Below are 23,219 nucleotides of genomic sequence, written 5' to 3' on the forward strand. Positions count from 1 at the left end.
TGCGCACGTGTGTGTATGAGATCACGACTTGTAGCCTGATGATAACCTCTTGTAGACACTTTCTATGGCTAATACACTGTACGGTTCTGAACACCCCCCAGTGACGTCACGCCAACGTTGTATAAGACCCTTACTCCACCGGGTTGTAAAACAGATTATTCAAGAAGATGGGACAACTACCAGCTGTTGTCATCCTAATACTTGGCATTGGGGCATTTGCTCACAGCGCCCGAGCTCAAAGTAAGTAAAATATAGCTGTATATCTTATATATCTGGACACAATATACGGCATTCGTTGTTGCAATTGTTACTATTGACTTATATCATATGGATAGCAGAATATTCAGGATAAAATTTAAGTAAGTAAATGAATGAGTAAAATGAATAAACGACATGCAAATCCCTTTTTTTGAAAAGACGAATAAATACATTTGTGTTAAGTTTCATAAGGACATAACATTCAACAATGTAACGGATTATAGGGTTATGTCAACGTAAGAATATCAAAACTGTGGCAAGTTTAAACAACAAAGAGGATATTGATTCAACCACAGATAAACCACTACCGTAATAAATTATCATTTGATTGTTTATTATCCTATCGTTTCAACATTTTCAAACAGCTCTGCCGAGATGCCGGTCGCTGTACATACACAACGGCAAGCCGCTGCCGGAGACGGAAGCCGGTAAATACGGCCTGGTGGAGTGTAACCATGGCTTTACATTCGCTGATGGAGCCATCGCCAAACACATGTTCTGTGTTCGTCTCCCGGGAAGAAGTGTCGCCATTTGGGACGGCGTGACGCCTGATTGTGTTAACAGTGAGTTACCATTTATCATCATTGCTGGGACTTTACATATGGTTCAAAACGAAGGGGGCGACTACATCTTTTCGAACGTAAAATCTGGATTAAGGGTTCATATAATATTTTATTGAACTGTTTATTGCGAAGGACAAGGCTGCTTGAAATAGCACGAATGACAACATGACACCATAGCCGGTCGGTAATCAGTTTAACGCTGATTAGCTAGCGGGACGTGACACTTAATTTGATGGGATGCCAAAGATGGTGTCATATGGAGTCGTTCCCAGGTCAACATGACCTGAAAGCAAGCAAAATCAGATTATCAAAATGCGTTGATTTTAAGGTCACCAGTCAAATAACCTTTTTAAAAGCAGTACTGCAATTTAATTACTATTTATCATTAAAATCAGATTATAAAAGTTCTACTTTAAGGATTTAGTATGATGTTTTTAAATCACTGTTTGTTCGCTATTAGGCACGCTGCCCTTCAGCCCCCTACCTAAGAACCCAAAGACATGCAAAGACGTGCAACAAGAGGGATCCACAGTTATTGATCCGGACGGAGATGGTCGTATCCAGCCCTTCACAGTAAACTGCATTCTTATTAACCAGGAAATGTGGACCGAACTTCGTAAGTGGACGATATTAAGCGACTGGCAGTTAGATTTATATTAAAATGACGTATCCAGGAAGAAAGACAAAGGGGCACATGCTCCTTTCCCTAAGATTTTGAGACACTTTTCCTCCTCCCACCCTCAATCCCAACTCCCAAAGAACAAAAGAGACAGGATTCAACAAGATGAAAACAAGACATCCATCCCGGTGCATAGTAGTTACATAGTGCATGCAATTATTAAACTGCCCTAAATTGTTTACGATTTTTATCTTTGTGCCCCCCCCCCCCAAACGTGCATCTGTATTCAACTTATATAAACTTTTTAACTCGATAAGGTATGTTTGGAAAACAATTTGACAGACAATTCAAATGTGATTGTTGAGCATGCCGTAAAAAGGAATAGAAAAAAATAATCGTTTCCATCGTTGACTTGTAAAGGTAAAGTTTAAGCGATGGAACGTATATTATGAAAGGTTAAGGTCAGTTTTCCTCCATTGAAAAAGTGTTAACGTTGCAGAAATGGTATTGAAAAAAAAAAAAAAAAAAAAAGGGGGGGGGGCGCGGAAAGAAAATAGTCAACTCTCTTAGATGTGAGAATTTAAACTTCTAATTTTGCATATCGTAGACCATAACCTGGCCAAAGACACCACCCTCAAGGGGCCAGGGAACATCGACCGTTACCTTAACGTGAATTACCCAGTGTCTAATGACCAAATAGAAGCTCTAGTGACCACAGCTGGCCAGTGTAGGCAGTATGTCTCTGTCCGGTGCTATGAGATGTCCACGTTTAGTGGCCAGTACTGGTGGAAGTCAAGACAGGGATACGACATGGCTAACTGGGGCGGCGCGCCTACAAACAGCTCCAAATGCGCCTGCGCATTGTCGAAAAACTGTGCTGGAGGAAGGTATTTGTTTCTTTGTGTTATTTTACGTTGCTCTTACTTACTTGGTAATATACAGAATTTCATGGAAATATGCTTAAATATATATACATACAGGTGAAGCACATGCGTGTGACTAAATAATAAATAGCTCGACACAGCTCATCTTTTTATGCCATAAATAGAAATAGACTAAAAGAATTCTGCAAAGTCCACCGGTTCGCATAAATCACAAAAATGCAATATACACATGGTTTGTATCGTGTTGACTTGTACACTACATCTATTTACATATATTAAAATCGTTCCAGGCAGTGCAACTGCAATTCAAACGACGGAGTCTGGCGAAGTGATTCCGGTTATCTTGAAGACAGCGCGTACCTCCCAGTGTCAAGCCTTCACATATATGACCTGGACGATAGTTCCGAGCAGTCAGTCGTTACCCTTGGGAAACTGCAGTGTTCCGGAGGTGGGAAAATTTATGATTAACGTTTTTTCAAAGACTTGAAAAAAATACCTGTGCTTAACATTATATACAGTATACATAGTGTTGTTGGACTACATGTACATGTACCGGTAGGTCTCTTGGCACATTCATACGTGGTTTACTGCTATACGTTCATTCTCCGCCTCATTAAGAGCAATGGTTTTTGCCAATGTCATTTTGCATTTTTTTTATTAAAAGATTAAATAGCGGTGGGCGGCAATTACGGATTCAATGCTCACTCCATAACTTTTGCTACTTATTCAGCGTTCGTAAATATCTTGGCATAAAAGTTGAATTTATATCCCTTTTCTCTCGTTTAGCAAAGGACGCATGTACGTTTAACAATGGTAACTGCGCTCATAGCTGCACGGCAATTGGAGAACAAGCTGTATGTTCATGCAGAGATGGATACGTGCTAGCAGGCGACAAGTTCGGTTGTTTGGGTAAGATAGGTCTCTGAATAGCCCCGTGTGACATACCTAGAGGAAAAATAAGTTCTTGCTCTGTAGCTAAGGGAAATAACAGCATTATATTTTATGCACAACCTAATATACATGTAGTTTTATAGTTTTGTTGCGTTTATTATATCTTGCATGTCGATCAAGCCATTAACTTTTTTGTTCTTGTTTCTTTCATTTTCTATTTGATATTCATTGGCAATGCCTTTTACCCTATCTATTTTTATTGTTTTCTTGAGAATCCGATTGATCGATCTATATATCAATACATTTATTAATAAATCTATTTCAGACGTAGATGAGTGCAGTAGTTTCAATGGAGGGTGTGATCACGTGTGTTCTAACACAGTAGGTGGTTTCCAGTGTTCATGTAGGACAGGGTTCACACTGGACATCAACGGGTTTACTTGTACAGGTGGATGGTGTAATATTGGAAGTTAAAAGTTCATTTGCACTGAAATCGTTTTCCCCTTGACTATCTTTTAATTATACATGTACGCAGGACAAAAATTATGTTAAATTTAATATTTCATTTTAATGTTTATTTTTTATTATTTATTTATTTTATTTTGTTTATTTTATTATTATTATTTTTTTACAAATCATGGTGTGAGTTGCTATTGTTGTGTAAGTGGGTTAGTTGAGGATAACGATGAAAATGAACCACTTATTGTCATATTAAGTTCCCCATTATAAGCAGGAAGCGGTATCTTCGAATTCGACACTGTTTTATCATTAGAAGCACTAGTATTTTAAAAATCAACCATTTAATTCTTCTCTCGTTTCAGATAATGATGAATGCATCCTGAACAAGGGAAACTGCTCCCACACCTGTTCCAACACTGAGGGATCTTACCGCTGTTCGTGCCCAACGGGTTATACTCTGGGAAGTGACTTGCATACCTGTCAAGGTACGTCGACCAGGTCTTTGTTTAAAATAGGTGTAAGAAGGGCAACAAACATTAGATAATAAGCTTCAGGTTATCCAGAAAAAAGCGCAGGTCCCATTTTTTTATTCACTTTTATTATTATTTTTTGTCAAAAAGTACATATATATTCGTTATACTTTTTATAAGATAAAATCATGTTTTTCTTTTCAGTAGCAATCTCCGGTGATACATATACTGTCATGAGAACATACTAAAGTTAAATCAAATTAATACAATGTTTATCGCGGACATTACATATCATAAATGAATCAAGTAATATATGTTTATAAAAACACTTTATATTTAAGATGTGAACGAGTGTCAAACTGGAAATGGCGGCTGCGACCATTATTGCACCAATTCCCAGGGCTCCTATTCTTGCTCCTGTCGCCCCGGATACAAACTGGACTCTGATGGCCATACTTGCCTTGGTAATTGCTTCCTATAGTAAATGGTTTTCAAGTGTTTTCGACTCTTAATGTTTTCCCTACCATAAAATATTACCTGAAATCAAGTCAGCATCACTAGGACACTTCCACGTTTGAAAGGTTTACTTTTCATCTCTTAACTGATTTTTTTTCTCTGTCGTTAATGATAGCTGCGAAATGACTAAACATTTAATTAAAGCTTGTTTCTTTTTTTTTCATTTTCTACATTCGAGCTTAACCCAACTATTTACTTTTCCAGAGTATATGTCCAAAAACACAACTAAAACGTAAGTATCACAAAAAAAAAACAAACAAACAAACAAAAAAAAAAAAAACGTCTGTATATATATACTGGTGAAATTTGCCCAGATATGACGTGCTTATGAATGCATCTTGGAATATATTGCCTAAACTTTCAACAAAATATTCGAAAACAATTCTAGGTCCTGATTTAAGCTTTTAAGAAGGAAATTTCATCACCATAAATTTCTTTATGATAAAATTTTGATAAATACCATATTTTTAGTTGCGAATGTCGTCTGCGCGCTGAACCACCCCACACCGGCCTTGGCACACATCTCTACGATGTCACCACACTCATTTACGGAGAAACACAACTCTGGGCCTCAGACGACGGTGGTCAGTCCGTCTATTCTGTTCTGAATAGATTCCCCAATTTCTACACAACCCATAAGAGGCAGGCGACAGGATATCCGGCGGCAGCGAGTGACGTCGATTGCGTGAAAGTGTTCCAGAACTGTCCACGCGATTGTGTGCGCATGACCCGCCTAATTCTTGGTAAAGAGAAACTGGGAATGAAAGTGGCAGGTGAGGTGTTTGGGAGATTAACAAATACAACGTTGGGCCAGAACATGTGTGACAAGCTTCGCCGGGAAATCGATTCGCCAGGACGAACAATAGCTATCACTTACGATCCCCATGCCTGTGGCAACGAGGTTGTGACGTATCCGTTGTCCCAGAGACTGTGCTGCACCCTGGTGCCATCTCCCGTGGGTCATCTCCTGGCATGGAACTCCATGTGTGAGGACGGGGACACATTTTCCATAGGAAATATTATTGGCTAGAGTGGCATCCAACGGCTCATCCCAACATCTGCTCATTAAAGAAAATTGTTCACAAACTGTAGCCTACCCGCACGAAAACGAAGTAGATACTCCAGCGCAGTAGACTACTGCAATCATGCTGCAAACATGCTTCAAATCTGCTTCGATGTGGGAGCTAATTAACATATTTGAAACATGCTTCTATCATGCTGCTAATCTACTGCATTTATGCTCCTCCTCTGTACAACCCTATGTAATTTTTGAAGTAGAATTGCAGTAGGCTATACTGCATTTCTACTGCAAATATGCTCCACACCACTACTGCGTTAATGCTTCTTTGCTACTTCCATTCTACTGCATTTTCTTGCGGGTATACTTATAAAATTCGTTATCATTGTATTGCGACTTCCATGTCGTAGCAAGGATGCACTTATTCATCATTTATTATTTTTCATATGTTAAAAACACTTAATGAAACAATTTTTACTATGGCATATGAAATGAACCCAACAGCCGAATTTCAAATTAAATAGCCATTGTCTATACTGGAATAAAAGGAAACGAGTCAGCGATTCTACTTATTGTTTTCAGTATATTCATATTTAATTCATTTCAAGTTGTCACTTATTTGTTAAACGAATACCTTTGCAAAAATGTTTAAAATTAAAGTGTGGCGTTCCTGGAAGATAGTTGAAATGAGATTACCACAAAATACAAATATAAAACAACAAATATGACAACTCGATCATTTATTTAACAAGACTCCAATTGAAATTACAAGTCACACACACAAAATGAATAATTAGATAAAAGACAAAGGATAATGCATGGTACAATAATTTAGACTCACGCTAAAGAGCTTAATGAGTATATGACCGAAAACTATACAGAAAGCAAACCAATGAACTGATTTATCTAAAGCCTGGGCCATACTGCGCATGCAACTATCTAGCGGCATGTTGTCGCAAGGAGTGACAGGAATATTAATGGTAGTCCTAAGAACGGAAGTACCAACCCTCACTTGCAACCTGATAGCAATCTTATACGACCACTTTAAAACCTACATGTATGACATCATTCCTGTGACTGAGACTGTTAAAAAGTAGCCAAAGGTTACAAGCGCAGTGTGACCTAGGCTTTAAAAACTAGTAAAACATCTACATTACTATCATTTTAGATTTCGGTTCAATTAATGGAGCAATTAATATACATGCAATATAACCTAGTATACACGTTAATATAGTTTTTTAATAATATAACCTTGTTTTGTATATTGTATCCTATACATCCAAATATATTTGTTTATGCCGAACATCCGTAGGCCTTAAAGAATGAATGACAATACCAGTACACTCTTGGTAAAAAAACTAGCCCTACTACGTTTTACCTCCAGCGGTCCGCCGTCTGTATTGATATTGTTTGTACATGCCACGCAAAATCAAATCATTTGTACAATGTTAAAACTATAAATATATACTGATTATCAGTGCACTTACAAAGAGTGTCTTTTGTGTATTGTGGTTCATGTAGCTGTTTTATAAGTCACTGGAAGATCCAGGTGTTGTATACGATCCATAAATAAACTACATGTACGAGTACATAGCTTTTAGTTTGTCTTAAAAACTTAACCATGGTTTCAACTTTTGACAAAACCCAGGAGGGAAATAATTTTTAATCTGCATTTTCAAGAAAAGGTTTTTGGTTAAACAACAGCAAATATGATTATAGAAATCAGTAACATACCTCAACTGCCTTTAACTAAAACACGAAGGAGAATCAAGGGAGTGATTGGATATATCTGGGTATTCTAATGGCCCCTTTCTTAAAAAGCATACATAATTCAATTCTGCCCTGTATACTCGTTTTTGTTTTGTAACTCAGAAAAAAATATACACTAAAAACTTAAAACAACACATTAGATGCAGAAGAAAGCAGTGGCTTAATGTGAACAAAGTACAGGGAAACTAAATAAATCAAAACAGAAACCATAAAGTTTTAGTAAATCCTACAAACGTGCATCAAATTTTAAGAAATTTACTGGATTTCACCTTATTAATGTGCAAGATCATTCCTCAGAGTTTCAATTATCTCGCTTCCTTTGCTCAAAAGTTATATTGTTTTTTAAATATGCTCTTAATTACCGTACAATAGAAGCACATTTGAAGACGCCGCAAAAATCATCAATTTTTTCAACACTAGCCTCTTTCGCGATTTCCCTAATTTTAACTGTATTTCTGCTTGCAGTTCATCAGTTGTTTGAGTTTGCTCTGGTACATGTTAACACTATCCTTGAGATACCCCAACAGATAAAAATCTCAGGGGGAGGGGAGTCAAGTTCGATGGATGAGGTGCCCACTCAGTGTCACATTTCCTAGGTTTTTAGCGGAGTTATCATTTACTATTCTTGGAATCATCTCTAGTATCACCGCCTCCTACTGCACCGGGTCTGAAAAAAGGAACATGTCTATAAAAAGTCCAAATGTTATCAATTCCACCAAGAAGTATGCACAGTGTCGAGAAACAGTGACAAAAGGGCACCAAGACTCAATAAGCGAACTGATAAATACAGGCACTAGATGTTGCATCAATTCGTAACAAATCTGTGAATGAAAATAAATGGACGTAAAAGGTGCAAACCTAGCCTCTGTAATACTGTAATTTAAAGACAATACTACACTTGTCTAACGAACAGCGTTGGTTACTTTTTTTAACGAATTAAATAAAATGTTCATGTGCACGCCACAGTGTACGTGCGTTAGAATTAAAAACAAAGGAAAAAACTCATATCGTCCTCAAATAAAAAAGTGATATAAATGTACTACCAGTAGGTAATAACGCGAGCTTAGAAGAAGAAAAGACGTTTCAAATTCAACTGCAATAGAAAGAAAACATATTATATCATCCCAAAACCAAGCCCACTTTGTAAATGACCATGAGGGACTTGGGCATATACACTCTTGCCCAAAATGGTTGCTATCGCCCTGTTTCTTTCATCATTATTGATATTACCAAATTAATACGGTTTATATTGTTAAATATGTGAAGCTGGATGATTGGTCAAGTCAAGGAGAAACAACCAATGCAAATGTGACAAAAAGCGTTAATTTATTTAGTGTTTTTTTTCTCATGCCCCCAAAAAGAGGGGGGGGGGCAGGTGCCCACCCTGGGATTTAGAATTTTCCACACTGGTAGGGGGGCATCCCCTCCCCCCTCAGGGGCTTCGCCCCCTCGTGTCCGCTTACTGCCCCCCTGGCATTTTGCTCAGGCTTCGGCCCTGAGTACCAAGTGAAAAATTAAACATAAATATATACTATGATAGACAATTAATATGAAATTAGGGGGGGTTGTCAAGAAACATCTTCATATTTCATTATTAATCTATATTGTAAATAGCGGGTATGCCCACCCGAGCTTGAATAATGGCAGCCAGACGGCGTGGCATACTGTGAACTAGAGTTACAGCTCTTTGGAGAGGAATTCTGGTCCATTCATCTTGAAGGGCATCTCGCAGTTCATCTAGATTAGCAGGGGGAGGGTTTCTCCTCTGAATAGCACGACCAAGTTCGTCCCACATGTTCTCAATTGGGTTTCCATCTGGGCTTCTTCCTGGCTGTGGCATCAGCTGAATGTTGTTTTGTCGGATAAGCAGGCTGTGTGGGGAGTTGGATTGTAATGTTGCAATCTAAAATTGCCTCTGTACATCCCTTTTGAGAACGGCTTCAGGTTCTGCTGGAGAACGTCTCTGCATCTGGCAGCGTTAAGATTTTCATACAGAGGAAGCAATGGGCAAATACCGTTGCTGCAAATATTGCACGCCACTAAAAGTATTCTAATGATGGAAGCTTATGAGATACAAAAGAGTCTCAATATGTACGTTAAAATATTTTTTTAAATGTAGCATGGTGTTGTTTGGGACAGATTGGCCGAACATTGTAGCACTGTGTAACAAATCTGTGTGAAAATCAAAAACAACACGTCTTTGCAAACGAATCCTACAAAAGGATCAAGATGATCCTGACGCCCACCCCCTTCGATTTCTGAAAAAAATCACAACAAAGGTCCCCTCTTGAAATTAGAATTTTGACTTGCTGAATCATAGTTTTAAACTGACTAAATGTCACCGTTCGCCCTTAAAATACCAAAATACCCTCGTCAGGGGAGAAGTGTAGACATCCCCTTCAAATAATCCTGGATCCGCCCCTGCATTCATAAGCGCTATTTATACAAACAGAAAAAAAGATCAGTGTATTTACCCTGTTGCTCCGGTGGTGCTTGGTGCAGTTTGGCTGAAAATAGATGTATATTGTATCAATTCTTAACAAATATGTGAAAAAAATAATATACATTGATGTCAAGGAAAACACCTATCTTATAATAAAATCTTAAACCAAATTCATACTTCTCTGGAATACAACACTTCTCTAACATGGTTTTCGGCAAACCCCAAAAAATGGCCATGTGCACGCCATGAGAGAAAAAAGTCCCAATGTGTACGTTAAGAACAACACATTAGAAACAACCAACTTTTCACACTCAGATGAGAGACCAAAAGAGTGCGCTCAGAAGAATTTTTAGATAAAGAAATAAATTTAATTTATTTTTCATACAATTTTACACGTGTCACTGACAGTGTCAAACTGCATGTGTCTTTAGATCTTTTGCTACAGTTATTCCCTGTGATCACCAAGTAACCGAGATTCTGAAACAGTCATCTTTTCACAATCAGAACAAAAGTATTTTGAATTGAAGATCATCCTGATGCACATCCCCGTCGATTTCTGAAACAAATCACAATAAAGGTCCCCTCTTGAAATTAGAATTTTGACTTCCTGAATCATAATTTTAAACTGACCAAATGTCATCGTTAGCCCTTTAGAATACCAAAATACCCACGTCAGGGGAGAAGGGTCGGCATTGCATCCGCGGACATCCCCTTCAAATTATCCTGGATCCACCCCTGCATACATAAGCACTATTTATACAAACAACATAATAAAAGATCAGTGTATTTACCCTGTTGTTCCGGTGGTGCTTGGTGCAGTTTGGCTAAAAATAGATGTATATTGTATCAATTCTTAACAAATATGTGAGAAAATTATTATACATTGATGTCACTGAACCGTAATATGATTACATTTGCTTCAATTCAAAACAAATTGATGCCTGACATTTCTTTCTTTCTTTTTTTTTTTTTTTTTTTTTAATACATTTTGGCAAGGGGCCACATATAAAACATCCCAGGCCACATATGCATTGATTAAGGACAGAATATGATTATCAATTTGCGAAAAAAACAAATTCTACTGACTAACAAAAGATGGTCATGTGTTCATAATCTACTGTTTGTTACAGTGGCGCATGCATTCACAGAGGCGGATTTATGGGGTTGGGGGGGGGGGCTTAGGATGATTCTGACGCCCACCCCCTTCGATTTCTGAAAAAAAATCACAACAAAGGTCCCCTCTTGAAATTAGAATTTTGACTTGCTGAAGCATAGTTTTAAACTGACCAAATGTCACCGTTCGCCCTATAAAATACCAAAATACCAACGTCAGGGGAGAAGTATCGACAATGCATTCGAGGACATCCCCTTCAAATAATCCTGGATCCGCCCCTGCATTCATAAGTGCTATTTATACAAACAGAAAAAAGATCAGTGTATTTACCCTGTTGCTCCGGTGGTGCTTGGTGCAGTTTGGCTGAAAATAGATGTATATTGTAACAATTCTTAACAAATATGTGAAAAAAATAATATACATTGATGTCAAGGAAAACACCTATCTTAAAAGTCCCAATGTGTACGTTAAATAATAACAAATTAGAAACAACCAACTTTTAACACTCAGATGAGAGACCAATAGAATGCGCTCAGAAGAATTTTTAGATGAAGAAATAAATTCGATTAATTTATCATACAATTTTACACGTTTCACTGACAGTGTCAAACTGCATGTGTCATTAGATCTTTTGCTTCAAATATTCCCAGTGATCACCAAGTAACCGAGATTCTGAAACAGCCATTTTTTTACAATCAAAACAAGAGTGTTAATTCAATTTTCCATCAAAATCCGTTTCGTTATTTTATTTTAATTTTTAATGAAGCATGGTGTTGTTTGGGACAGATTGTCCGAACAGTGTAGCATTGTGTAACAAATCTTTGTGAAAATCAAAAGCAACACGTCTTTTTAAATGAATCCTACATTGTCCGAACATTGTAGCATTGTGTAACAAATCTGTGTGAAAATCAAAAGCAACACGTCTTTTTAAATGAATCCTACAAAAGCGCATGCACTTGGAACCACTTCTTAAACTATATGTAACAAATGTGCAACAAAACAATATTTTTATCATTGTCGGTGGTGAACGTCATCACTGAACCGAAATATGATTACATTTGCTTCAATTCAAAACAAATTGATGCCTGACTTTTCTTTTTCTTTTTTAACACATTTTGGCAAGGGGCCATATTTGAAACATCCCAGGCCACATATGCATTGACTAAGGACAGAATATGATTATCAATTCGCAAAAAAACAAAAAAAAAAAAAAAAAAACAAATTCTACTGACTAACAAAAGAGGGTCATGCGTTCATAAGCTACTGTTTGTTAGAGTGGCGCATGCATTCACAGAGGCGGATTTATGGGGAGTGTCAGGATGATACTGACGCCCATCCCCTTCGATTTCAGAAAAAAATCACAACAAAGGTCCCCTCTTGAAATTAGAATTTTGACTTGCTGAATCATAGTTTTAAACTGACTAAATGTCACCATTCGCCCTTAAAATACCAAAATACCCACGTCAGAGGAGAAGTGTAGACATCCCCTTCAAATAATCCTGGATCCGCCCCTGCATTCATAACCGTTATTTATACAAACAGAAAAAAAGATCAGTGTATTTACCCTGTTGCTCCGGTGGTGCTTGGTGCAGTTTGGCTGAAAATAGTTATATATTGTATCAATTCCTAACAAATATGTGAGAAAAATAATATACATTGATGTCAAGGAAAACACCTATCTTATAATAAAATCTTAAACCAAATTCACACTTCTCTGGAATACAACACTTCTCTAACATGGTTTTCGGCAAACCCCAAAAAATGGCTATGTGCACGCCACTAAAAGTATTCTAATGATGGAAGCTAGCTTATGAGAGAAAAATACTCCCAATGTGTACGTTAAAACATAACAAATTAGAAACAACGAACTTTTAACACTCAGATGAGAGACCAAAAGAATGCGTTCAAAAGAATTTTTAGATGAAGAAATAAATTCGATTAATTTATCATACAATTATACACGTTTTACTGACAGTGTCAAACTGCATGTGTAGTTAGATCTTTTGCTACAAATATTCCCAGTGATAAACCAAGTAACCGAGATTCTGAAACAGCCATTTTTTTCACAATCAAAATAAGAGTGTTCATCAAATTTTCCATCAAAATCCGTTTCATTATTTTATTTATTTTTAATGTAGCATGGTGTTGTTTGGGACAGATTGTCCGAACATTGTAGCATTGTGTAACAAATCTGTGTGAAAATTAAAAGCAACGCGTCTTTTAAAATGCATCCTACAAAAGCGCATGCACTTGGAACCGCTTCTTAAACTATATGTAACAAATGTGCAACACAACCATATTTTCATCATTGTCGGTGGTGAACGTTATCACTGAACCGAAATATGATTACATTTGCTTCAATTCAAAGCAAATTGATGCCTAACATTTCTTTTTCTTTTTCTTTTTTAACACATTTTGGCAAGGGGCCACATTTGAAACATCCCAGGCCACATATGCATTGATTAAGGACAGAATATGATTATCAATTCACGAAAAAAACAAATTCTACTGACTAACAAAAGAGGGTCATGCGTTCATAAGCTACTGTTTGTTACAGAGGCGCATGCATTCACAAAGGCGGATTTATGGGGTGGAGGGGGGGCTTCAGGATGATTCTGACGCCCACCCCTTCGATTTCTGAAAAAAAATCACAACAAAGGTCCCCTCTTGAAATTAGAATTTTGACTTCCCGAATCATTGTTTTAAACTGAACAAATGATCCTGATGCCCAGCCCCTTCGATTTCTGAAAAATAATCACAATAAAGGTCCCCTCTTGAAATTAGTATTTTGACTTGCTGAAGCATAGTTTTAAACTGACCAAATGTCACCGTTCGCCCTATAAAATACCAAAATACCCAGGTCAGGGGAGAAGTGTCGACATTGCATTCGAGGACATCCCCTTCAAATAATCCTGGATCCGCCCCTGCATTCATAAGCGCTATTTATACAAACAGAAAAAAAGATCAGTGTATTTACCCTGTTGCTCCGGTGGTGCTTGGTGCAGTTTGGCTGAAAATAGATGTATATTGTATCAATTCTTAACAAATATGTGAGAAAAATAATATACATTGATGTCAAGGAAAACACCTATCTTATAATAAAATCTTAAACCAAATTCACACTTCTCTGGAATACAACACTTCTCTAACATGGTTTTCGGCAAACCCCAAAAAATGGCTATGTGCACGCCACTAAAAAAGTATTCCAATGATGGAAGCTAGCTTATGAGAGAAAAAAGTTCCAATGTGTACGTTAAGAATAACAAATTAGAAACAACCAACTTTTCACACTCAGATGAGAGACCAAAAGAGTGCGCTCAGAAGAATTTTTACATAAAGAAATAAATTTAATTTATTTTTCATACAATTTTACACGTTTCACTGACAGTGTCAAACTGCATATGTCTTTAGATCTTTTGCTACAATTATTCCCAGTGATCACCAAGTAACCGAGATTCTGAAACAGCCATCTTTTCACAATCAAAACAAAAGTATTTTGAATTGAAGATCATCCTGATGCATATCCCCTTCGATTTCTGAAACAAATCACAATAAAGGTCCCCTCTTGAAATTAGAATTTTGACTTCCTGAATCATAGTTTTAAACTGACCAAATGTCATCGTTAGCCCTTTAAAATACCAAAATACCCTCGTCAGGGGAGAAGGGTCGGCATTGCATCCGCGGACATCCCCTTCAAATTATCCTGGAACCACCCCTGCATACATAAGCACTATTTATACAATTATAAACAACAGAATAAAAGATCAGTGTATTTACCCTGTTGTTCCGGTGGTGCTTGGTGCAGTTTGGCTAAAAATAGATGTATATTGTATCAATTCTTAACAAATATGTGAGAAAATTATTATACATTGATGTCACTGAACCGTAATACTATTACATTTGCTTCAACTCAAAAGAAATTGATGCCTGACATTTTTTTTAATACATTTTGGAAAGTGGCCACATATAAAACATCCCAGGCCACATATGCATTGATTAAGGACAGAATATGATTATCAATTCGCGTAAAAAACAAATTCTGCTGACTAACAAAAGATGGTCATGTGTTCATAAGCTACTGTTTGTTACAGTGGCGCATGCATTCACAGAGGCGGATTTATGGGGTTGGGGGGGGGGCTTAGGATGATTCTGACGCCCACCCCCTTCGATTTCTGAAAAAAAATCACAACAAAGGTCCCCTCTTGAAATTAGAATTTTGACTTGCTGAAGCATAGTTTTAAACTGACCAAATGTCACCGTCCGCCCTATAAACACCAAAATACCAACGTCAGGGGAGAAGTATCGACATTGCATTCGGGGACATCCCCTTCAAATAATCCTGGATCCGCCCCTGCATTCATAAGCGCTATTTATACAAACAGAAAAAAGATCAGTGTATTTACCCTGTTGCTCCGGTGGTGCTTGGTGCAGTTTTGCTGAAAATAGATGTATATTGTATCAATTCTTAACAAATATGTGAAAAAAATAATATACATTGATGTCAAGGAAAACACCTATCTTATAATAAAATCTTAAACCAAATTCATACTTCTCTGGAATACAACACTTCTCTAACATGGTTTTCGGCAAACCCCAAAAAATGGCCATGTGCACGCCACTAAAAAAGTATTCTAATGATGGAAGCTAGCTTATGAGAGAAAAAAGTCCCAATGTGTACATTAAGAATAACAAATTAGAAACAACCAACTTTTCACACTCAGATGAGAGACCAAAAGAGTGCGCTCAGAAGAATTTTTACATAACGAAATAAATTTAATTTATTTTTCATACAATTTTACACGTTTCACTGACAGTGTCAAACTGCATATGTCTTTAGAACTTTTGCTACAATTATTCCCAGTGATCACCAAGTAACCGAGATTCTGAAACAGCCATCTTTTCACAATCAAAACAAAAGTATTTTGAATTGAAGATCATCCTGATGCACATTCCCTTCGATTTCTGAAACAAATCACAATAAAGGTCCCCTCTTGAAATTAGAATTTTGACTTGCTGAAGCATAGTTTTAAACTGACCAAATGTCACCGTTCGCCCTATAAAATACCAAAATACCAACGTCAGGGGAGAAGTATCGACATTGCATTCGGGGACATCCCCTTCAAATAATCCTGGATCCGCCCCTGCAATCATAAGCGCTATTTATACAAACAGAAAAAAGATCAGTGTATTTACCCTGTTGCTCTGGTGGTGCTTGGTGCAGTTTGGCTGAAAATAGATGTATATTGTATCAATTCTTAACAAATATGTGAAAAAAATAATATACATTGATGTCAAGGAAAACACCTATCTTAAAAGTCCCAATGTGTACGTTAAATAATAACAAATTAGAAACAACCAACTTTTAACACTCAGATGAGAGACCAATAGAATGCGCTCAGAAGAATTTTTAGATGAAGAAATAAATTCGATTAATTTATCATACAATTTTACACGTTTCACTGACAGTGTCAAACTGCATGTGTCATTAGATCTTTTGCTTCAAATATTCCCAGTGATCACCAAGTAACTGAGATTCTGAAACAGCCATTTTTTTCACAATCAAAACAAGAGTGTTAATTAAATTTTCCATCAAAATCCGTTTCGTTATTTTATTTTATTTTTTAATGAAGCATGGTGTTGTTTGGGACAGATTGTCCGAACATTGTAACATTGTGTAACAAATCTGTGTGAAAATCAAAAGCAACACGTATTTTTAAATGAATCCCACAAAAGCGCATGCACTTGGAACCACTTCTTAAACTATATGTAACAAATGTGCAACACAACCATATTTTTATCATTGTCGGTGGTGAACGTTATCACTGAACCGAAATGTGATTACATTTGCTTCAATTCAAAACAAATTGATGCCTGACATTTCTTTTTCTTTTTCTTTTTTAACACATTTTGGCAAGGGGGCACATTTGAAACATCCCAGGCCACATATGCATTAACTAAGGACAGAATATGATTATCATTTCGTGAAAAAAACAAATTCTACTGACTAACAAAAGAGGGTCATGCCTTCATTAGCTACTGTTTGTTACAGTGGCGCATGCATTCACAGAGGCGGATTTATGGGGGGGGGGGGCGTCAGGATGATACTGACGCCCACCCCCTTCGATTTCTGAAAAAAAAATCACAACAAAGATCCCCTCTTGAAATCAGAATTTTGACTTGCTGAAGCATAGTTTTAAACTGACTAAATGTCACCGTTAGCCCTTTAAAATACCAAAATACACACATCAGGGGAGAAGGGTCGGCATTGCATCCGCGGACATCCCTTTCAAATAATCCTGGATCCACCCCCGATTTATAAGCGCTATTTATACAAACAACAGAAAAAAAGATCAGTGTATTTACCGTGTTGCTCCGGTGATGCTTGGTGCAGTTTGGCTGAAAATAGATGTATATTGCATCAATTCTTAACAAATATGTGAAAAAAACAATATACATTGATGTCAAGGAAAACGCCTATCTTATAATAAAATCTTAAACCAAATTCATACTTCTCTGGAATACAACAATCCTCTAACATGGTTTTCGGCAAACCCCAAAAAATGGCCATGTGCACGCCACTAAAAAAGTATTCTAATGATGGAAGCTAGCTTATGAGAGAAAAAAGTCCCAATGTGTACGTTAAGAATAACAAATTAGAAACAACCAACTTTTCACACTCAGATGAGAGACCAAAATAATGCGCTCAGAAGAATTTTTAGATAAAGAAATAAATTTAATTTATTTATCATACAATTTTACACGTTTCACTGACAGTGTCAAACTGCATGTGTCTTTAGATGTTTTGCTACAATTATACCCAGTGATAAACCAAGTAACCGAGATTCTGAAACAGCCATCTTTTCACAATCAAAACAAATGTGTTTTGAATTGAAGATCATCCTGACGCACATCCCCTTTGATTTCTGAAAAAAAATCACAATAAAGGTCCCCTCTTGAAATTAGAATTTTGACATGCTGAATCATAGTTTTAAACTGACCAAATGTCATCGTTAGCCCTTTAAAATACCAAAATACCCACGTCAAGGGAGAAGTGTTGACATTGCATCTGCGGACATCCCCTTCAAATAATCCTGGATCCGCCCCTGCATTCATAAGCGCTATTTATACAAACAACATAATAAAATATCAGTGTATTTACCCTGTCGATCTGTGGTGCTTGGTGCAGTTTGGCTGAAAATAGATGTATATTGTATCAATACTTAAAAAATGTGAAAAAAATATACACATTGATGTCAAAGGAAAACGCCTATCTTATAATATAAATCTTAAACCAAATGCATTCTTCTCTGGAATACAGAACGTCTCCAACATGGTTTTTGGGAAACCCCAAAAAATCGCCACGTGTACGCCACTAAAAGTACACTAATGATGGAAGCTTATGAGAGAAAAAAGTCCCAATGTGTACGTTAGAAATAACAAATTAGAAATCTTTTCACACTCAATCCAAAACTGTTAGTCAAAAATTAAAATGTAAAATATCTCTCTCGTCTAATATGCAAAATTTCCATCAAAATCGATTTCATTTTTTTATTTTTAACTTAAATTAATTAATTTATTTCTGTTGCTTGATATAGATTGGCTGAAAAATGTTGCACTGCGTAACACAAATGTGTGAAAATCAACAGTAACACGTGTTTGTAAACGAATCCTACAGAAGCGCATACATTTGGAATCGCTTCTTAAACAACATTTAACAACTGTGCAAAACACCGATATTTTTAGCACTGTCGGTGTTGAATGTTATTATTGAGCCGAAATATGATAGCCTTTGCATCAATTCAAAACAAAATTGTGAGTGCATGAATATAAATGTAGCCTGAAACAGCATGTCAACACCTATCAATTAAAATTAATAATACATAGCCTACGTTTGAATTGGGAATTGTCACAATCCACAACAAAGTGGGTTCTAGTGTTTACACATCGCATTGGCAAACGTACGTATTAAATTATTTCGACAGTAGCGCAGGCATTCATGAGCACATTTTATACTCACCTATGTACTGAAACTGTACAACAAAAATCAAACATCTTTGGAATACCATACTACTAATTACACAAGACATTAGTTTCGCATCATACATAACGAATGCACGAATTTCTTTTATGCACAGCTTTGTACGTGAGTTTACCCTTATACATATATCATCCTCAAAACAGAAGCACCTATCACAAACACATCCTGTTTTATTAATAAAGGCAGTGCTCAGTCACCAATTTCACGTTGACTTATGTATAACGAGGAAAAATAGCAACTCGAATTCGTAAGCAAATCCGCCAGAAGCACATGTACTTATAAATGCTCATTAAACTATATGTAACAACTATGCAAATCGCCAATATATTTACCTCTCACCAATACCGGGAGTGGATGGTACCGTTGGGCTGAAATATGGACGCATGGTGCATCAGTCTGTAACGATTCTGTGAGTGCATATTAATGGAGGCCAGAAGAGCTCAGCTGTCTACTTAATTGCTGGCTTAATAATTGTAATTAAACTTTCATATGTACTATGTTTGTCATTGGAGGCGTACTAATACGTCAGCTTAAAAGAATGAGAATTTAAAGTTACCCTATTATGCATAATGGTAGTGCTAACAATATTCAAAATTGCAAATTACAATGAGATGATAAATATCAACATTAACTTTTGAAAATATTAATCATGTAGACACTTTAGGGTTTAGAATACAAAACTTCTTTAACTTAAAGCAAACATAGATTTATAAAAATTGGTTTCGTAATTTAAGATTTATGCAATTAATGCCCATTTACTAAGTTCACCATTATATGCGCACTAACGTGAAATAAAAATTTTTTTTGAAACTGAGAAAATATCATTTTATCTCCAACACAAGCCCACTTTGTACATAACAAATATATGCATTGATAGAGACAGGATTAAATACCAATTCGGCCAAAATACATACTGAGTGAAGAACAAAAAGCACCACGTGTTAATAAGCAATTCTAACAGTAGTGCATAAATTCAAAACCACTTTTTATACTAATGATCATATGAACGTGTGTAAATTTACTCTTCAGCTCATTGCATTTGACAATTGTAAAACTTTTTGTAATTATCTTTCGGACACGATGATTAACAGCATTATCACCACCAATTTAAATTATCTACTATACGCAACATGCAAGTTTATACCATATAATTACCATACGGTTTTATGCCCGTGGGGCTTTTTAGCTTTACATTGAAAATGTCAATATTTGGATATTTGACATTCCACAAAGTTACATTACTCCCAGAAAAACAATCCAATCAAGTTAGTTTTTAAATAAAAGCCGTATTTCGGTCTTTTACAAATATCTTTTATGAAAGTTTGAAAATTATAAGATACATGGTTTTAGTTTTCCGGTCATTATTACGGCAGTGCCCCAAGTAGGACTTTCTTCTGTTTTGGTGCAATTTTACATTTTACATTTGCATCAATTCAAAAAAAAATATGTGAGTGCGTCAATATTAATGTAGCCCGAAAGAGCACACCTGTCTACTAAAATTAAGAATACATGACCTGATTTTGAATTGGGAATTGCCACAATCCACTACAAAGTGGGTTCTTGTGTTTACACATCGTATCGTAGTTGTATGAATATCTATGAGCACGGGTGCCACAGGAACACACTTGTCTAATAATATAAAATCTACAACAAAAATCAAACATCTTTGGAATACCATACTACTGTTACACAAGACATTGGTTTTGTATTATACATAACGAATGCAAGAAAATTTCTATTACGCACAGTCTTGTACGTGGGTTTACTTTAAACAAAAACCCTTATACATATACATATATCATCCTAAAACAGATGCACCCATCACAAACACATCCTGTTTTATTTATAGAGGCAGCGCTTAGTCACCAATTTCACGTAGACTTAAGTATATTATTAAGGAGAAAAAAAAAAAACAAAAAAAAAACAGCAACTCGAGATCGTAAGCAAATCCGCCAGAAGCACATGTACTTACAAATGCTCATTATACTTTATGTAACAACTATGCAAATCGCCAATATATTTACCTCTGAACACTACTGGAATATAATGGCACCGTTGAGCTGAAATATGGACGCATGTTGCATCAGTCTGTAAGGATTCTGTGGTTATACATTAATGGAGGACAGAAGAGCTCAGCTGTATACTTAATTACTGGCTTAATATTTGCAATTAAACTCTCATATGCACTTCGTTTGTCATTAGAGGCGTACTAATAACATCAGTATAAAAGAATGAGAATTTAAAGTTGCCCTATTATGCATAATGATAGTGCTAACAATATTCATGATTGCAAATTACAATGAAATAATAAATATCAACATTAACTTTTGAAAATATTAATCATGTAGACACTTTAGGGTTTAGAATACAAAACTTCTTTAACTTAATGCAAACATAGATTTATAAAAATTGATTTCGCAATTTAAGATTTATGCAATTAATGCCCATTTACTAGGTTTACCGTTATATGCGCACTAACGTATAATAATAATGTAATTGAAACTGAGAAAATATCATTTCATCCCCAACACAAGCCCACTTTGTACATAACAAAAAATGCATTGATAGAGACAGGATTAAATACCAATTCGGCCAAAATACATACTGAGTGAAGAACAAAAAAGCACCACGTGTTAATAAGCAATTCTAACAGTAGTGCATAAATTCAAAACCACTTTTTATACTAACGATCATATGAACGCGTGTAAATTTACTTTTCAGCTCATTGCATTTGACAATTATTAAACTTTTTGTAATTATCTTTCGGACACGATGATTAACAGCATTATCACCACCAATTTAAATTACTACTAAACGCAACATGGAAGTTTATACCATATAACTACCAAACAGTTTTATGTCCAGGGTTTTTTAAGCTTTACATTGAAAATGTCAATATTTGGAAATTTGACATTCCACAAAATTACATTACTCCCAGAAAAACAATCCAATCAAATTAGTTTTTCAATAAAAGCCGTATTTCAGTCTTTAACAATAACTTTTATGTTAGTTTGAAAATTATAAGATACATGGTTTTAGTTTTACGGTCATTATTACGGCAGTGCCCCAAGCAGGACTTTCTTCTGTTTTGGTGCAATTTTACATTTTACATTTGCATCAATTCAAAACAAATATGTGAGTGCGTGAATATTAATGTAGCCCGAAAGAGCACACCTGTCCACTAAAAGTAGGAATACATGACCTGAGTTTGAATTGGGAATTTCCACAATCTACTACAAAGTGGATTCTAGTGTTAACACATCGTATTGCTAACTTACATAAACATACAGTAGAAAAAAGTTCTAAACATTAATAACTCGATAGAGAAGCTCTTAGAAGAGACAGACAGCCATGATACCAAAAATATTTTGACCCCCTTCCTTTTTATGTCCATTTGCATAATGATAATTGATAAGTTCAAATACAATGCACAATTCTATAAAGCGGTGGTTGACAGTTAATATTTTTAGCTTTTTATATAATTCAACAGTAATTTTCTAAGAGTTCTCTTTCTTTTTGAGCAGTATAATTAACCATCCACACTTACTTTTGCTCTCCATCTTCGACTTGTGCAATTTTCGTACCTGAAACGTAACAACGTTTAACATATTAAAGTCCACAGAAAGAAAGTGAACCGAGAATATATCTGCACCCTAGTAGATAAATTGGTTATATTCTGCAAAGTATACATTAAACTTTTACATTTAACTAACATGAAGCAGCGACGTACTTTACCTTAACAGTTACGACCCAGTTTTACCATCCTTCACCAGTTGAATTTTACCAAAAGTTTAGTTTTCTATATACACGTGCGGTATTTTCAGCAGCAGGCATTTACTTTTGAAATTTTGAAATCATTGGAACTGTTTCCAAACACGTCACATCCAATGTTTCATCTATGAAACATTACTCTTTACGTCACTTTTGGTTTGAACGCTAGAAGCATTATTTTTCACATTTTTTCAATAAACATAGCCTGAAATTATTTAACTTTAACGTAATATACAGACTTGATATTTAATATGTAATATTTCAGTTTCTAAAATATCCGTTAAAGGGATAATAACTGTTCGTTTTGGCCAAAAAATGAATTTTCCTGGAGTAAATAACAGATTTCCCATACTTACCAATGGTTAATGAATCCATTTCTACATTCAAAGTTAATCCCTGTTTTTT

The 23,219-nt window shown here is 35.9% G+C and overlaps 2 protein-coding genes across 10 annotated transcripts; one reads left to right on the forward strand and one right to left on the reverse strand.

The window, feature by feature from the left end:
- The first annotated feature begins 88 nt into the window (after positions 1-88).
- Positions 89-5,728, forward strand: LOC106161220 (uncharacterized). Its single transcript, XM_013538105.3, has 11 exons — positions 89-240; positions 624-821; positions 1,282-1,437; positions 2,048-2,327; positions 2,615-2,772; positions 3,111-3,233; positions 3,541-3,663; positions 4,037-4,159; positions 4,486-4,608; positions 4,865-4,892; positions 5,132-5,728. Exons 1-11 carry the CDS (start codon positions 168-170, stop codon positions 5,688-5,690), a joined length of 1,944 nt encoding a protein of 647 aa, XP_013393559.2. The 5' UTR covers positions 89-167; the 3' UTR covers positions 5,691-5,728.
- A 1,575-nt stretch (positions 5,729-7,303) lies between these two features.
- On the reverse strand, positions 7,304-20,489 carry LOC147759856 (uncharacterized). 9 transcript variants are annotated; one of them, XM_086995143.1, is made up of 11 exons: positions 19,376-20,489; positions 18,165-18,196; positions 17,369-17,401; positions 16,199-16,231; positions 14,783-14,815; positions 13,983-14,015; positions 12,570-12,602; positions 11,336-11,368; positions 10,683-10,715; positions 9,923-9,955; positions 7,304-8,115 (listed from the first exon to the last, which is right to left on the reverse strand). In XM_086995143.1, exons 1-11 carry the CDS (start codon positions 19,426-19,428, stop codon positions 8,102-8,104), a joined length of 363 nt encoding a protein of 120 aa, XP_086851269.1. In that variant the 5' UTR covers positions 19,429-20,489; the 3' UTR covers positions 7,304-8,101. The 9 variants fall into 9 exon arrangements, with proteins under 9 accessions (XP_086851269.1, XP_086851271.1, XP_086851272.1 ...); XM_086995145.1 differs by lacking the exon at positions 13,983-14,015; XM_086995146.1 differs by lacking the exon at positions 12,570-12,602.
- Between the last annotated feature and the right edge of the window lie 2,730 nt (positions 20,490-23,219).

This window comes from Lingula anatina, chromosome 9, assembly GCF_051362555.1.
Source record: "Lingula anatina isolate TDL-2025a chromosome 9, LinAna3.0, whole genome shotgun sequence".
Lineage (NCBI taxonomy): Eukaryota > Metazoa > Brachiopoda > Lingulata > Lingulida > Lingulidae > Lingula > Lingula anatina.

What these genes read in the sequence shown, in the direction of transcription:
- LOC106161220 (XM_013538105.3), top strand. Translation starts at nt 168, where the DNA reads ATGGGACAACTACCAGCTGTTGTCATCCTAATACTTGGCATTGGGGCA. An exon ending in TCACAGCGCCCGAGCTCAAA is followed by an intron (nt 241 to 623) that starts GTAAGTAAAATA and finishes ATTTTCAAACAG; the next exon opens with CTCTGCCGAGATGCCGGTCG. An exon ending in TGACTTGCATACCTGTCAAG is followed by an intron (nt 4,160 to 4,485) that starts GTACGTCGACCA and finishes TTTATATTTAAG; the next exon opens with ATGTGAACGAGTGTCAAACT.
- LOC147759856 (XM_086995143.1), bottom strand. Translation starts at nt 19,428, where the DNA reads ATGCGTCCATATTTCAGCCCAACGGTACCATCCACTCCCGGTATTGGT. An exon ending in AGCACCACCAGAGCAACAGG is followed by an intron (nt 14,816 to 16,198) that starts GTAAATACACTG and finishes ATCTATTTTTAG; the next exon opens with CCAAACTGCACCAAGCACCA. An exon ending in AGCACCACCGGAGCAACAGG is followed by an intron (nt 10,716 to 11,335) that starts GTAAATACACTG and finishes ATCTATTTTTAG; the next exon opens with CCAAACTGCACCAAGCACCA.